Source organism: Trichogramma pretiosum, unplaced genomic scaffold, assembly GCF_000599845.2.
Source record: "Trichogramma pretiosum strain Unisexual culture from Peru unplaced genomic scaffold, Tpre_2.0 scaffold61, whole genome shotgun sequence".
NCBI classification, from domain to species: domain Eukaryota; kingdom Metazoa; phylum Arthropoda; class Insecta; order Hymenoptera; family Trichogrammatidae; genus Trichogramma; species Trichogramma pretiosum.
In genome coordinates, this window is record NW_019641638.1 from 788657 (window position 1) to 805405 (window position 16749).

General features: G+C 39.3%; 2 protein-coding genes across 3 annotated transcripts; one reads left to right on the plus strand and one right to left on the minus strand.

Moving 5' to 3' along the window:
• Positions 1-749: 749 nt before the first annotated feature.
• LOC106648021 lies at positions 750-5248 on the plus strand. Its single transcript, XM_014364651.2, has 6 exons — positions 750-1661; positions 1753-1981; positions 2167-3476; positions 3550-3766; positions 3845-4264; positions 4347-5248. The coding sequence occupies exons 2-6, from the start codon at positions 1805-1807 to the stop codon at positions 4542-4544; spliced, it is 2322 nt and encodes a 773-aa protein (XP_014220137.1). The 5' UTR covers positions 750-1661; positions 1753-1804; the 3' UTR covers positions 4545-5248.
• On the minus strand, positions 5209-16582 carry LOC106648022 (N-acetyl-D-glucosamine kinase). 2 transcript variants are annotated; one of them, XM_023459467.1, is made up of 6 exons: positions 16034-16582; positions 9049-9259; positions 8446-8530; positions 7791-7889; positions 6714-7265; positions 5209-6649 (listed from the first exon to the last, which is right to left on the minus strand). In XM_023459467.1, exons 2-6 carry the CDS (start codon positions 9132-9134, stop codon positions 6275-6277), a joined length of 1197 nt encoding a protein of 398 aa, XP_023315235.1. In that variant the 5' UTR covers positions 9135-9259; positions 16034-16582; the 3' UTR covers positions 5209-6274. The 2 variants fall into 2 exon arrangements, with proteins under 2 accessions (XP_023315235.1, XP_023315234.1); XM_023459466.1 differs by lacking the exon at positions 16034-16582 and adding an exon at positions 10351-10850.
• Between the last annotated feature and the right edge of the window lie 167 nt (positions 16583-16749).

Sequence of the window (16749 nt, forward strand, 5' to 3'; positions counted from 1 at the left end):
CTGCTCATTATTGCGCATTGTTACACGGTTCTCTTCTTTTTTTTCTATTTTTTTGTTTTATCGTTGCTTCGTTGCTGCTCTTCTCGCGTCGTAATTGTTCACCAGCTGCGAAAAAAATCGCCGGACTCGATCAATCGGCGCACCAGCTGCTGCACGAGTATGATCGCGAAGTTCTGAAATAACGAAAATTCGTGAAAATCGCGTGCAAAAAGAAAAAGAAAGTAAAAAGAATCGATTCCTTTTTTTGTTTTAATTTTCACCTTGAGAAATTGGGCGACGAGATCGTCGACGATATTCGGGAACATCTTGTGGATCATCTCCTTGATCGTGTCCGTCGATTCGTTACTCAGCAGCGACGTCAGTAGACCCATGACTGTACCGGATTATTTATTTATATTTTTTTTGTTGGCTGCTGCTGCTGCTGCGGACACAAACAAGACGACGAAAAGTGAGTTGCAAGAAAATAACATTCGCAAATTCATATCAACAAAAAATTTCGCCGCGGGGAGAGTAAATAAATAAAAAGGAAATAATATATTTCATCGACGCTCGTTCTTTTTATTTCGGTGCAGATCTCTATTTTTCCCGAGGCTAGACCGTACGCTGCTGCCATCGAGCGGCCGAGTCCCGAAACACATCGTTACGCCGTGACGCAGCGCAGCAGAAATCGACACTTGCGACTCTCGCTAGCTAAGATTCGCACGAGATAATTTTGATATTTATCATACACAAAGTGTAGCAGCTCGCCAGCAGACAGCAGCAGCGGTCGGCGGAGTTTGGGGATTTCACAGATTGCAGTCATTGCAGATGATGTATAATGTGTATTAATATATAAAAGCTTGCGACAGCAGCAGCAGCAGCGCACCACGACGACGACGCGCCTTTCTCAGTTATCTCGCATCATTCCAGAGCATAATATTATTGTCGTCGGTGAAGCAGCAGCAGCAGCATACATTACACACAGGATATCATGCTCGTATAATAATAAAAACGATCACCTGCGGAGCGGGTCCATCGTTGCATCAGCAGCAGCAGCATTAAAATACTTATAAATTTTGATCCCGCCGAAGAGACGCGACGACGATAATATTGTATTAGTGTATTATCAGTATTCACGCGTGTGTGTGTGTAAGTGTACCAGTGTGTCGAAATATATATGTGTGTGTTATAGCATGTGCCGATGTCGTGGAGTGCCATCGTACGTATATAATCGAGTGCGCCTGCTTTAATATATATCACACACGTATATATAAAGTAGTACGCGTGTGTGTTCTTCGTCGTGGTCGTCATCGCCGTCAATACATACATAGCGTATATGCTCAGTCAGTGTGTATACATACACACTCGGATCGCGCGCGTGCACCACACGTTGTTAGGTATACATACATACGTATTGGAATTACCTATTTGATAAGTTCTTTGGCTCTCTCTCTCTCTATATACTCTCGGCAATTGGAGTCGATTATGCGTGCACGACCACGACACGACGGGCGACGACGACGACGTGTGTGTGCAATAGCAGCAGCAGATGAGATCATTCACCCTCGCCCCGTTACTTTTTAATCGCACGGAATAACATATATAGATTGATATATATATTATAAAATATATGTGCGTTGCAGTAGCAGTAGTAATGATGATGATGACGATGATGCCCACTGGTAGGTCGAATTTTTCATTTAAACACGCACACTCGTGCCTCGTAATCAATCGTGCTCTCTCTGTCTCTTGCATGTAACGACGATACGCCAGACGATGATTTTGATTCGTGAATCAAAGACGAGAGCAGAGCAAGGACAGCAAAATGTTGAGGGATTCGTCGGACTTGGGGGATGACGAGCAGAGGAGTCAGGACGCCGCCACGAGGGAGGCCAACAAGATCTGCGGAGTCTGCGGCGACAAGGCGCTTGGCTACAATTTCAACGCGGTCAGCTGCGAGAGCTGCAAAGCGTTCTTCAGAAGAAATGCGTTAAAAAACAAGGTGAGAGAAGCACTCTGCGTCCTTGACAGTCGGTTATCTTTTCATTGTGTGAAATACATTGTCAGACCAACCGGGTTGTATCTCTCTTCGATTGAGAGATAATGTTTCAATATAACAGATTATGATTTCAAGGTTTCGCACTTATGACCGAGTAATGATTGTCCATGTCTTTTGATGCTTTTCAGGACTTTCGCTGTCCGTTCACTGAAAATTGCAAAATCACACCTGTCACACGAAGATTCTGCCAGAAATGCCGCCTGGACAAATGTTTTCTGATTGGAATGAGGAAGGAATATATCATGTCCGAGGAAGATAAGGTTTTGAAGAGGTTAAAGATTGAAGAAAACAGAGCAAAGAAGACACCCTCAAAAAAGCATAAAGGAGATAACAGCATCGATGAGTCAACGTTCGATGATAACTCTACCTCCATCCCTTCGATTCCTTCAGTCGCTTCAGCAGTGTCGGAGCCTTACTTTTGGGATTCTGAAAAAAAGTACACCGATCTCAATCCCAATAAGCAACAAACTGTTGACAGTCTTAGTCCAGTCACAGCAGCTAGTTGCCCGAGTCCCTCGAGCCCTCCAGAAAACTGTGACATAGCTAGTAGTAAAACATTAGAAATGCTAAAGGATTCCTCGAGCAATTCAAAGAATAATTTCATTAAATATAATCATTCCGAATCTTTTAATTCAGCTAACATAGCTCAATGCGCTTCTAGTCAAGGAAATTTTGATGTAAATTTGTGCTCTGGATTAGAAGGAAATGGATTATGCAATAATGGGTCTATGGTTCTACAAAAGCATGATTTCAGAGATATAGAACCTACTTGTCCCAAAATAATTAAAATTGATGATCAATGTTCAAAGTATACAATTTTAAAGCCAGTAGAAGAACAAAATATTTATTCTAAGTATGGAGAATGTTCTACTAGTTCAAGAATGCTTGAATCTTGTTCTAATCAAAACTCTGCGCATGTTATATCACAATTTAATGTAGAAAATTCAAGTGAGAGTGAGAAATTAAGAGAAGTGATTTCAACTGTATCTAATACAACTAAAGTGTCAGTAAATCCCATAGTTGTATCTAAATTAGCGAGCAATCCAAACGTGATAGCAAAGGTAGTACAAGATCAAAGTGTTCTTGCAAAACTGTTTTCAGATCCAGAAATCATTGCAAAATTGATATCTGATCCTCAAATATCCCAGTTATTGGAAGAAGAAAATATTACAGTGCCAGTTGCTGAAGAAATAAGTCACGATAATACTCTAATTGCAACCAAAGCTGATAATAAAGAACCTTCTAATAATAGTCAAGATGATATAATTAAGAAAATATTAAATGATAATCAAAGTCAGGAAAATCCAATTTTACAAAATTTAATTACTACAAATGCAGAAGATCCCCAGAATTCATCTGCAAATGCTGGTCTTTCCAGCCATTGGTCAATTAAATCTACAGATGAGGTCACACGAGATGTCTTGCAAGATGTTCAAAAGTACGCTGAAGCTTTTAAATATCTTTTTAAGTGTTAACATTTAATTTAATGTTTCCATGTTCATTTATTTCAGGTTGCCTATATCAGCCAATTCTATTGAATCAATATTGTGTGAGGCCATCAAATTGGAGTTCTCAGCTTATTCTGCATTAGGAGGTAGTCACACTAACAGAGAGCTGAATGATTCAGAAAGAGCCAAACTAAATGAACTGATAGTAGCTAATAAAGCACTACTGGCACCTCTTGACGATGACCTTACAAATCTTGTAGGAGATGATTGTAGATTTAAGGTATATTTAGTTGTTTGTAAATTTAATTATTGTAACTCATTGACTGTCACGTTAACAAATATTTCTTTTTTTTTTCAGGGAAAATCTGGACAGTCTGATCCAATGTTGCTAGATGTCATTAATTTGACTGCAATAGCAATACGACGTCTTATAAAGATGTCAAAGAAAATCAGTGCATTTAAAAATATGTGTCAGGAGGATCAGTTGGCTCTGTTGAAAGGTGGATGTACTGAAATGCTCATACTTCGATCAGTGATTAATCATGACCCTGATAAAGATATTTGGAAAATTCCTCACAGCGAGGAAAACTTGTCAAGAATCAAAGTTGACGTTTTGAAGGAAGCTAAGGGCAATCTATATGCAGAACATTCGAGATTCGTTAGGACATTCGACCCAAAATGGAGAGACGAAAATATTATTTTAATTTTATGCGCTATTGCATTATTTTCCCCAGAACGACCGCGAGTCGTTCACAGTGACGTCATAAAACTTGAACAAGTAATTATTTAAATTTAACAAGAAAAAAAAAGGATAAATTTATTGAACAGGTTGTTGAAATTTACCTTTTTTTAAATTCCAGAACTCGTATTATTATCTACTGAGACGATATTTGGAAAGCATATATCCTGGTTGCGAGGCCAAGTCAACTTTCTTGAAATTGATTCAGAAAATTTCTGAGCTCCACAGATTGAATAACGAAGTGGTTGGAGTTTATTTGAATGTGAATCCTTCAAGCGTAGAACCATTGCTGATAGAAATATTCGATTTGAAGCATTAGGATAATGTGGATAACCATTCTCGTTGTACATCACAATGAGAATGGATCTATCGTGTATTTTTTTTATCACGAAGCAGCTCTCAGTGATATTTTAGTATATAATAACATCATTTTAATCTTCTTAGAACTTATATTTACATCGAGCAAGTTATTACTTTTTTTAGAGATTTATCACAAAGAAATGTTTTTTTCTTATAGTTTATATTTAAATTTTCGAGCAAAAAAACTATTATGCTTTCCATTTCTCTAAGCAAAGTGTCACTTTTGACCAATTTTGCAATTTTGTAAAATAGTGTATAGATGCTTCTTTACCTGAATGGATTCTCTCCTAGGCGAACGCTTAGAGAGTTTGCACTTTAACATTGTTGATATTAGTATTAAAAGTTTATAAATCTACCAGTTAGCTAAGTCACCTAATTTACGACTTCATATTATGAAGAAATAATATTTATAGATTAAATAAGTTTTGACAATTGTTAAATGGTTAAGTATTTTAATATTGAAAATCTGCCACGTTTAAGATAAGCTTTTCAATCGTGAAAATCAAACATACCTGCATACTTCTATATAAAATCAATCTGAATTCCAAATCTTTATTTGCACTACACAAAGAGCGAGGAAAGGTATGTGGGGCGTGACCTGTAGGAAAATTGTACATACAATATACATGTTATAAAATCAGAATATATTCTTTTTCATAAAAACAATGTGGTTTTTGTTCACGTCTTTACCTTGCTCATAAAAATGTATCATGTCTACTTTAAGCGTATTTATAAAAAAATGTGTACGTCCATCAATTGCCGGTCGAGCTCTCGCTGTCGTCGCGAGGCATGAGTATCTCGAGGAAGATCAGTATCATAACTATCGTCACTGACATCGACACGGAGAGCAGCAACAAAGAAAGTATAAAGAGAATTAGATAGAGGACAGCCTTGACCACGAAGGCTAGCAATGACACTGACCAGTCTACGACGGATTTTAATAAGTCAAAAATTCCAAACATATTACGGCACTATAACAATTAAAATTTCGAAAAAGGTTAAACACCATCGCGCGTCTTTACAGTTCATCGGATTGGTTTTTGTTTTTTTTTTGTTGTTGTTGTTGTTTATATTTCTCCTCGTCGTGCGAAACAAAACTATTTTTTTTTCTTAGAAAAAAAAAATCATAGCAACATTTATTACCTTTTTTTCTTTTAATTTACTACAGAGAGTATTAAGAGTATTTTTACATACATGTACTATATATATATTTTTTTTTCAAAGTTCTTGAAAATTCGATATGCTTGATAAATTTTAGAGAGTACGTATAAAAATATAGTCATCTCTTTGAAAAGTAAAAGAGTAAACATATTTTTCTGCAACTATGAATATACGGTGCATATTATAATTATATCGTTATACACATCGATTCGTTTAAGGCACTTTTTATAAAGATACTTACTTTTATACCTTACATAGATTCTACATAAAATAGCGTACATATATAAATGAAGACACTGAACTAAGTTTTACAATTGTATCGTTATTACCCGTACATGATCAAATTCTAAGGGCTAGATCGGAGAGAGATTGCGCTCGCGCAGAGAACAAGATTCATCGAAACAAATAATTAATCAATAATAATAATTATAAATATACATTTATCTAACGAATTATTAAAATAAAATTACAAAAAAAAAAACGAAAAATAAAAATTCAACATCGATCGCCACTGTCGTCGCGTCGATCCTATCTAATCTCGATGCTATTGCCGTAGCTCGACGCCGCCGCCGTCGTCGTCGTCGTCGACGAGCTCGTGGCCAATATTTTAAAAGCCACGGGTTGCTGCTGCTGAAGCCCCCCGTTGTGCATGTCGCGCTTGTAATGATAAAACTTCTCGGTGTTGCTCTTGTAGGTCTTGTGCAGGGTCGCGCAGTTGAGCTTGTCGGCGGCTATGTAGCAGGCGCCGAGGGCCGCCGAGGTCGTGAGGCGCAGCAGGGTGAGCTCCGCCACGTTGCCGCTCTTGTGCAGCTCCTCGATGAAGCCCGGCTTGAGGTAGTCCCAGGACTTCCAGACCGAGCCCACGCAGATGACCTTGAGGCCGCCCTTCTCCGTCTTCAGATCCTGTATATACATATTACGACATGAACATATTTATAACATTTTTTTTTTTTTTTTATGTACGCACGTTGTGAGCTTTGCAGGTGATGGCGTTGACGTGCTTGGCCAGCATCAGTCCGGCCTCGTAGAACAGCAGCAGACAGAGCGGATCGCCGCGCTCGCAGCCCAGCGCCAGCTCCTTGGTGAACATGGCGAACTTGCACTTGTTGAAATTCGCGTACAAATGGGGCAGCATACCCTGCTGGTCCTGCACGTCGAAGTAGCTCCTCATCGCCGGCCATACGTAGCTCGTCGGCCTCGGCGCCTGGCACAGGCCGTCCATGTCGTCGAAGACGTACTTGACGGCTCGGAAGGCCAGCCAGTAGGCGCCGCCCTCGTCGCCCATCATGTAGCCCCAGCCGCCGCAGCCGTAGGTCTTGCCGTCGGGATTGATCAGCAGTGCGTTGCTGCCCGTGCCGGAGATGAGGACGATGCCGCCCTGGGAGACGCCGGTCTTGACGCTGCCCAGGGTGTCCGAGCCAACGGTGTAGTCCTTGGAGGCTGTAGGATAGAGTCTGAGCAGGGTCTCGGCCAGTCTGCGATTGCTCTTCTCCTCCTCGCAGCCGCTCAGGTTCAAGCCCTGTTGAAAAAAAAAAAAAACACGGATCAATTTAACGCGTCTCTCGTGCGATACGAGGATCGCGTGACGCTCGAATTAGTATATAGCTAGCGCGTAGACAGGCCAATCGTCGCATTTTTCTGCGTTGCGAAGCAGCAGGAAACGATGATTTATGGCGATTTAATGGACAACGACTCGCGCACGATTTTTTTCTCGATCGATACTTGCGATGTACGCGCGTGGAATCGTTCGATTAGTTCCCGGCGCTTAGTGCGGAATTGTTTTTTCGCGCGCGCCCGCGATCGATTTTTTCGTCGTTGTTACTCCTCGCTCGATATATCACACGCCCGACGTTTTTTCCACTTGTTGCGCGCCGTCGGCTGCACATCTGCGTGCGTATATATATAGATTACCACCGGGCTTAAAATGATGTACGGTGTATCTATTAATAAGGTAATGTACGCGCCGATCGATCGCGATTTTAATCGACAAAGCTCGGTCGAGAGCTGCGAACGGACGAAAATTTTCAGAAATATATATACTTACAACGATATCGTACGGCGTCGTCTCCGAGATATTCAGCTCTTTCTTGGATTTAACGATCATCTCGTTGATCCTGCTGGCCGTCTCCTCCATGCCCAACGCCTATACAGGAAAAAACATATAGGAAAACGAATGACGAAAATGCGACGGAAAAATAGATAACGTATAGAGAAGCAATTATATCGTATGTAACAAAAAGCTCTCTCTCTTTCTTTTTCGCTTCGATGCGTAGTCGCAGCAGCAGCAGCAGTACATCATATTACGTCGCCGCGAGGAAGCCCGGGGAATTTAAGATTGATTGGGATGGATCTGACCGCATCGACTCCAATTGTATTATTATAAGAGAGCTCACATGTGAGTCGCTTCATTGTGTGGAACTGCTTGCGTAATGTAATGCGCGATTTCGTCTTCTGCGCGCAAACGAGAGCGGCAAAACGTGCATATACAGCTTCAATCAATACGCGCGCGCACGCGGGTGCCATTTCCGTATATTCGTCATATTTTTTTTTTCTTCTTTTCAATCGCGTTAAATACAATTTTACTTTTGCGTACGACGCGTCTACTACGATCGGTATGACGCAGATCCGACCGTACACCGGATTCTAGGCACGATAACACGATGATGTAGAAAGGAAAAGAGTAAGAGGAGTCCAATTACCCAGTGATTCGTATGAGGACCTCTGACTTCGGCCAATTTTTTGCCCCTGCCGTCGACGACGAACAGCGTCGAGTGAGTCGCTCCACTGTACAAAAAAAAAGAACAGAATGAGAGAAAAACACATATCATAAAGTTATTATGAATTCAGACACAAAACTCGTAATAACATAATTCATTGCATAACGCGCGTGGTGTATCTCGTTCAAGTGCACTGTCCCCCCGCACGCGAGTATTTCGCAATTGTGTCCGTGCGTATAATACTTACACATATCGTTTGACCCGTTTTGTTTTTGTTTTTTTTTTTTTTGCTTTAACGCGATGGCGATATTGTAATATTTTTTGTTTAATTTTTCGGCGTGCGCGCGTTTCTCAATGGCAGCTTTTACTGGCAACAGCTGCGGATGAAGACGTCTTAATTGATAAGCAGCGAGGTGCGTCATTAGGTCAAAAGTACATAATTACACTCGCGCGCGATAAGGAAAATTCGGTTGCATAAGTAGGCAGCTTTTCTGATAAGGGACGAGACACACTCGTTCACGTGCAGGTAATAAAAGTAAATAATCCGAGAGCAGTGCTTTTAGTATGATTGAATTTTGGACATACCCTTCCACGCCGCCGATTCTCACGTCCTCCGGGTCTTTGTCGAGGCACTCGGTCGAGGCGGTCGTTTGTCCATTGGTTCGCTCCATCCTTGCTTATTTTTCTTCTTCTTATCCCCAAAGGTATAATGCTATACTCGCAGTTCTGGACGAGGTAATTCGATAGACACCACCGCGCACAATGGGAGTCAGCCGCCTCGGAGAGATGAGAGAGTCTGAAAGCGCGGCAAGTATATCGTATTATGTATCGTACGAGTCAGTGAAGACGATCCGACGACGAACGAACGAACAAAAAAAAAGAAAGAAAAAAAGGAACGTAAAAAACAACGACGAAATGTGGAGCATGAACGATAGTGTCGGGGCGCGCGCGCGATTATATGTGGAGCGAAAGATTGTGCTTAGCTCAGCAGCAGCAGCAACACTATTGTACACGCGACGACGACGACGACTCGGGGGATCGAAGAGAACAAAAAATTAAAATTATTAGATTAATTGGCTCGTGTATCGACGAATGTATTCGGCGAAATTGCGGAATATTCCCCTATACACATTATGTATATAATATATTCGAAATCGGCAAGCGTCGATTTTTTTCACGTATGCTTAATCGGCTGATTATAATAAATGACGTTGAAACAAACAAAACGCGATTGGTTGTATTATTAGAGATTTTTCGTCGTCGTCGCTGTCTTCTACTTTTTCGTGTGTTATTTTACTTTTTTTTTTTTTTTTTGTTCTCGCCCGTGCGTGCACCACCTGTATTTGCACACTCTTATTTAGGCAAAGAGAGACAGACAGCAGCAGCAGAGCTTCAACATACGTCGTGATAATTTATACTTATTTAATACACACTGTTACACTAATATCGTACGAGTACAGACGAGCGTTATATTAACTCTTAAATCATGTATCCGCTTATGTATGTGATAACGACACGTACGTGTGTACGTACGGAATAAAATGAAAAAAAAGTGCGAAACTCCGGTAGTGCACGTGCGCGCGCGGTGCACCTGTAAAAATATTTAAACTATCTATGCGGTAATTTTTAATAATTTTTATCACTATTGCGCGTTTCGAAGCACGCGAGTCTCGAAGTGCACGTGCGCGTGTAAAAAAAAGATAGTTAAACAAATAAAAAAATAAATAAAAAAATGCAACGATGCATGTACGCACGCGCGTTTGTGTACAATAGGCAATCGCTGCGAACGTCAAAGCCGTACAGCGAGACGGATAAATATTTGTGTGTATATATAGATACGTATGTATACCGCGCGGAGACACGCGAAAAAAGGAAAGGTGAACGTACGGTATGCCGCTGCTGATGCTGATGCTGCGTGTTATATATATATATATATAACGTTGGATCCAAGAGAGCCGAGAGAGCAGCTGTTATCGAGCGAAATCAAAGAATCTCGACATGTGCAGTTGGTCGGAAGAGATTTTGGCGGATCTCGACTCGGTGCTTTCGATCCTTTCGTTGATCAGCGACGAACTTCTATCGTAAAGGAATACGAGTTGCGTCGATAACCGCAGTTTTTCTGAATTAAAAGTTGCAACAACCACAACAACGACGACGACCTTTCGACCAAGTCAACGCGTGGACTTTTAAAGAGCACAGCAGACAACAACTCGTGTCAGCGAGAGAGTGTCAGTTCATGTGCACACACGGGAGGAAAATTCCTCTTCCCTCTGCCTGTCTGACTGCTGCCGCCGCCGCTGATGCACGGAGAGAGAGATGGTGGATATTATAATACACACAAAAGCAACGAGCCCGCGACCAACTCTCCCAATCGACTGAGAGCCATATTGCACGGCGTGATCGTATAGAGGAGCAAAGCAACGCCAGCAGAACCGGCGACAGGCTCTCTCGCACACACATATAGTAGCTATATAATACATGTGTATAACACACACACAACACTCGCGCATGCGAGACTCTGTACATATTATACTCCCTCCCACCCGTACTGTACGTTATATACTTTTCTCGTCGTGCCTACTACATGTATAACGTATCGCGCTTACTACTGCACGGCTGATTTATGCATCGCCTCGGTTTATTGCGTGTCAATGTTAACTCGAGAGGAAGAAAAGTTTCGGGACGAGATAATAATACGCGAGACGTATGTGTGTAACGCGCGATTGTTATGATTCGCGTGACGTACTATACTACATCCACTGGCGCAGCCAGAGTACATGCACTATCGCGAGGTTATATACAGCGGAGCTTGCGGCAGCGCGACGAGAGCTTTTTTTTCCGCGCAAGCGCCTCGCGCGCCTGACACGATACTCGACTGTTTTTTTACCCGATTACTCGAGCTTTGATTCGTTTGTTTTTTTTTTGGGATAGTAAATAAGACTTGTATGATATATTGATCCGAATGAAAAAAAAAGTATGGATTAAAGCTCGCGAATGACCGTAGATACTGGCCCGGTTGTCGTAGTGTACATTTTTATGAATTATATGTACATTCATTGTGACTCGAACGGGACGAAAGAGCTAAAAATATACGCACCGTATTTTATACTGAACCACCCGCGCGCGAGCGAGATCGAGACTTTCGAAAATATTACGCGACGTACAAGATACGCTTGTGTGACAGATATCGGTGGATAAGTACAGGTTGAGAGGAGGGGCCAAAAGGAAAGGATCAATGACAACTCACAACATGATCGATTGCCCTGATATTGTCCGAGGACGAGTTACAGATCGGTGATACCATGAAAAAAAATATCGATATTTTTTAGTATGGAGTAATTGACCCTCAAAAATATCGACGTGAAACAATCAACAATTTTTACATGCTATTATCAAGATTCGAATAAACGATTGCCAAATGTTACGAGTTTTCTCCTTGACAAAGGTTAACAGAAAGTAGATTTAATTTTATCAATTATTATTTATTAACCAGCTATATGGGATATAGTTATTTTTAGATTTAATTTCGATAAACTGATCTTACACGACACTCGAGCGCTCAAGCTCCAACTTATTCTAGTTTTTGCGATTAACTGCAAATGCAATTTCGATTATTGTTAAAATCTAGCCCAAACATATATACACAGCAAAACCAACTAAATATTTCGTTACGACACTGGCAACTGCATAGGTCGAATCGAGAAGTATTCATTATTTTTTTGACAACATTTTTGAAATATTGCTATAGAACAAGACTAAGAAGACTTAAGAATTTGACCATTAGTTTATATAATCACGTGTGTAATATAATTTATAGGAGGTGTGGGTTCATAGACATTTTTCTCATTTGAGTAAACATTTCTTCGTTAGATATCACACGTATGTAAAAGCCATTATAGTCCACTATGGAGGGAAAAAGATACCACGAGATAAGCTCGTCAATCTATACGAGTAGTGCGTTCAGTCACTATAACTTCTTTTAGTTGAGCAAGCATTTACGTAGACGATACCCGAAAAAGTGTGTAGCTAGTAGTACACTCGAGGTGCTTAACCACGAATATCGCTTCAGTGCCGCATAGATTTCCAGTGAATATATGTGTTAAAATCGAACGAGTGATGGAGAGCAGAGAGGACCCAGTGAGGTACAACATTTTTTTGCGCATGACATGCTAATTTCTCAAATGATCTCTACGTTGAACTTGTTTATTCTTCAGGGTAAAAGAAGAGCCGAACGACACTGGGCCACATACAGGTGACAATTATACTTTCCATACGGTGGACTCTAGCGATGTCAAAAAATCCGAAAAGCTCACGGTTATTCAATCGTCGGTGAGTAAAATGATATTAATTACGTTTCGTTTTTTCGAAATCCAAAACTAATCAACAATTTTTATTTTAGAAAGATATGGCGTTAGATGAAAATATTATCATCGATTTTGAGTGTCAATATGTTAAAATTGAAATGACATCTCCATCCGCAACCATTCGTAAAAATGAGCATAAAATTGATTCATCTATTGTTAAAGTAGAAAACGAAAATCAGATCGAAGACACGAACGAAAAAATTTTCATAGATTTTGAGTGCAGAGATTTTAAACCTAAACTGGAGCCTTTGTCGACAACCAGCTGCAAAACTGAACTTCAAGAAAGTCGCCTACCTAATGAGGAAGTAGAAAATGAAAACGAGACCAATAACATAAATGAAGATATATTCATAGATTTTGAGTGTCAGGATGTTAAACTTGAACCTATAGTAAAAGTAGAAAATGAAAACAAGACCAATAACATAAATGAAGATATATTCATAGATTTTGAGTGTCAGAATGTTAAACTTGAACCTATAGTAAAAGTAGAAGTTAAAAGTAGTTGTCGTTTTGAAGAAAATTTTCAACGAAAATTGGATAAGCGTGAGAAGATGCATACACAAACTCCTCATACCAAACTACTTCGTAAGGGTAAACAGTGGCGAGAAACTCATAAAAAAAAAGTAAGTCTAAAAAGATCCATCAATATGACAACGAAGAGTATCAGACCTCATGAATGTGAAATTTGTCATAAATCATTTGCCTACCAAAGCTACCTTAAACGTCACGTCAACGCAGTACATAGTCGAACCTTTGAATGTGATACTTGTCACAAATCATTTGGACAAAAAAGTAGCCTCAAGACTCACATAAATAAAGAACACGGTAGTAGCAAACTCTTCGAATGTGATACTTGTCACAAATCATTTAAACAAAAAATTCTCCTAAAAAAACACTTAATAGTACATGATAGTAGCAAATCCTTTGAGTGTGTGATTTGTTACAAACTATTTAAATATCAAAGTACCTTAAAAAAGCACACCAATACAATACATTATCGTAAGGAACGCTTTGAGTGCGACATTTGTCACAAATGGTTAAGCGGTAAGCAACACCTCAAAACTCACAAAATGGTAGTACATAATGGTAGCAAACCATTCGAGTGTAAGGTATGTCATAAGTCATTTGGATACCAACATCACTTAAAAACTCATGTTGATACTGTTCATTCACTTGTTCAGAATCCGAGCAAACCCTTTGAGTGTAAAATTTGTCGCAAATCATTTGCACACAAACAATACATCAAAAATCATATCAATATTGTACACAGTCGGAATTCATCCTTCAAATGTGATATTTGTCACAAATCATTTGCACGGAAAAGTTCCATCAAAAATCACATAATGACAAGGCACAATTTTAGCAAATCATCCTACGGGTGTGATATTTGTCCCAAATCATTTGGACAAAAACAAACGCTCACTAGGCACATAAATGCAGTACATAAACGGAGCGAATCCTTCGAATGTTGTTTTTGTCACAAATCATTTGGATATAAGGATACGTATAAGAAACATATGAATGCAGTTCATAATGGTATCAAACCATTCGAGTGTGAGATATGTCATAAATCATTTGGATACCAACATCACTTAGAAACTCATGTTGATACTGTTCACAATCGTAGCAGACCTTTTGAGTGTAAAATTTGTTCTAAATCATATAAAGAAAAAGGCTACCTCAATAAGCACATTGAGCGAGTACATGATCGTATAAAACCTTACAAGTGTGTTATTTGTTTAAAATCATTTGGATACAATGCTGATCTTAAGAAACACATAAAAGCAATACATGATTGAAGCAAACCCATCGAATAAGATATTTGTCACAGATTATTTGGATACCAGCATACGTTTTAATTCACGCGAATGAAGTACCATGTCGTCAAAAACCTTTGGAATGTAATAATTATCACAAATCTAATAAACCGATCTTTGATTATTTCATTTAAAAATTTTAATTTTTCTTCAGATTACTATGACAGTAGAAAATCGAATGTAAAATTTGTTACAAATATTTTTCAAATAAAAGTTATCTAAATAAACACATAAGTTCAGTCCATTATCGTATCAAACCCTTTGAATGTGATATTTGTCACAAAACATTTAGACAAAAAAGTAAACTCAAAAATCACAAAAACATAGTACATAATCGGAGCAAATACTTCGAATGCAATATTTGTCAAAAATCATTTGGACACAAAAAAAGCCTCAAGAATCACACAAATTTAGTACATCACAGTAGCAAACCATTCAAGTGTGAAATTTGTCTCAAATCATTTGCACACTACAGTGGACTCAAAAGACACATAAGTGCAGTACATGATCGGAGCAAACCCTTCTAATGTGATATTTGTCAAAAATCATTTGGACGAAAAGGTTAACTCAATTCGCACATAAATGCAGTAACATAATTCACATAATTGTAGTTCATGGCCTCGTCAAATAAGATATTTGTGATAAATTATTTAGACACAAGAAAATGTTGAATGTGCAAATAAAAATGTACAAAAAGGTAGCTTATCTTTGGATCGTAAGACTTGTGGCGAAACATTACTGAACATCATCTAGAATTCTGCCCTCTCATGAGAGTACGTTCCGTAATTTTATAAAAAACTGGCAGAAAAATATCTTTTCATGTTGTAACGATCAATAAAGTCATTTAAACTGTTATTAATTTCGTTGTGATTATGAAATATCTTATATCAACATAAACTAACATACCATAGCAAGGTTTTTAGTTTTTCAAGTATGCCAGATAAACCGATCTTTAATAATTTCATTTATTAATTCAATATTTTCTCAATTACCTACTTCCTATTGATGTTACTGTAAAAATCATCCCATATGCCGATCCTTACAAATAATATCCATCCACAATTTAACAGCACCAATGATCGATAAAAAAACTTTGTAAGTTGTCATAATTCATGCCACTAATTAATGCAAAGTAAATTTGATGAAAGAAGGATATTATTTGGCAATAATAATTCAACTTGGATTCGTACTTAAATATGGGCAGATACACAAAGTAAAACTTCAATTTGAGATCAAAAATACAAAAAAAGTGTCAAAGTGAAATAGTATCGTTTACTTCTGATCACGAGTAATTCCAAATAGATACAGCGGACACCTTTGAGTTATGCTATATTCACGGAATCAGCCGATTTGAATGCGATATTTTTTATTATACAAAAAAATTGATACCTTACCGCCCGCGAGGAGATTCCAGCCCGCTTCCAGCTGTGCTCGAACGACATCTGCTGGATGGAGATTCAAATATCTCGAGCTTGACAGTGTACACACAATCGATACGATATAAAATCTTGATAATACCGATCACTGGTGCGGCATACACCCGCGCGCGTCACCTTTGCATTTGTCTTTGAAAATTCTCGACGCTGAAAAAATTACTCGTAAACTGCGACGACGACTCGAGCTCAAAAACAGCTCGAACACACAGAGAGTCACGTACGATTTTACACAAGAGAATACGGTGGAAAAATTCTCGGTTACGAATCGTCGATCGATAGTGCAGACGTGTATACTGTAGGACGTGTCTCGTTCTTCTCGTTCGAAATTCGAATATCGCGGCGTGGTGCACCTTTACGCGAGCACCGCTTGAATTTTCAACACTTAACCTCTCTCATGCCGGCGGAGGTGCGCATAGACGTTACATTATATACAAAATGGAACTGCGCGACGCTTATCGCGCGGGTGGTGCACTCTCTTTTATGTATATACACGAATGCATTTTAATATACCGCACGTTGTCGGATGCATAGAGATGGGCATCCATACTTTATATATGGAGCGCTGCTCGGTGCTCTGCTGTACCTACGTTACACCTATATAATACTACAAACGTGTGTGTATGGGTAAATGCGGCGCCGATTATTATTGTTATTATTGTCTCGAGCCGC

Excerpts from the sequence above, each read along its gene's own strand:
- LOC106648021 (XM_014364651.2), top strand. The coding sequence starts at position 1,805 with ATGTTGAGGGATTCGTCGGACTTGGGGGATGACGAGCAGAGGAGTCAG. Across the intron at positions 1,982-2,166 it reads GAAATGCGTTAAAAAACAAG|GACTTTCGCTGTCCGTTCAC; the intron begins GTGAGAGAAGCA and ends GATGCTTTTCAG. Across the intron at positions 4,265-4,346 it reads ACGTCATAAAACTTGAACAA|AACTCGTATTATTATCTACT; the intron begins GTAATTATTTAA and ends TTTAAATTCCAG.
- LOC106648022 (XM_023459467.1), bottom strand. The coding sequence starts at position 9,134 with ATGGAGCGAACCAATGGACAAACGACCGCCTCGACCGAGTGCCTCGAC. Across the intron at positions 7,890-8,445 it reads GTCCTCATACGAATCACTGG|GCGTTGGGCATGGAGGAGAC; the intron begins GTAATTGGACTC and ends TTTCCTGTATAG. Across the intron at positions 6,650-6,713 it reads TCACCTGCAAAGCTCACAAC|GATCTGAAGACGGAGAAGGG; the intron begins GTGCGTACATAA and ends ATGTATATACAG.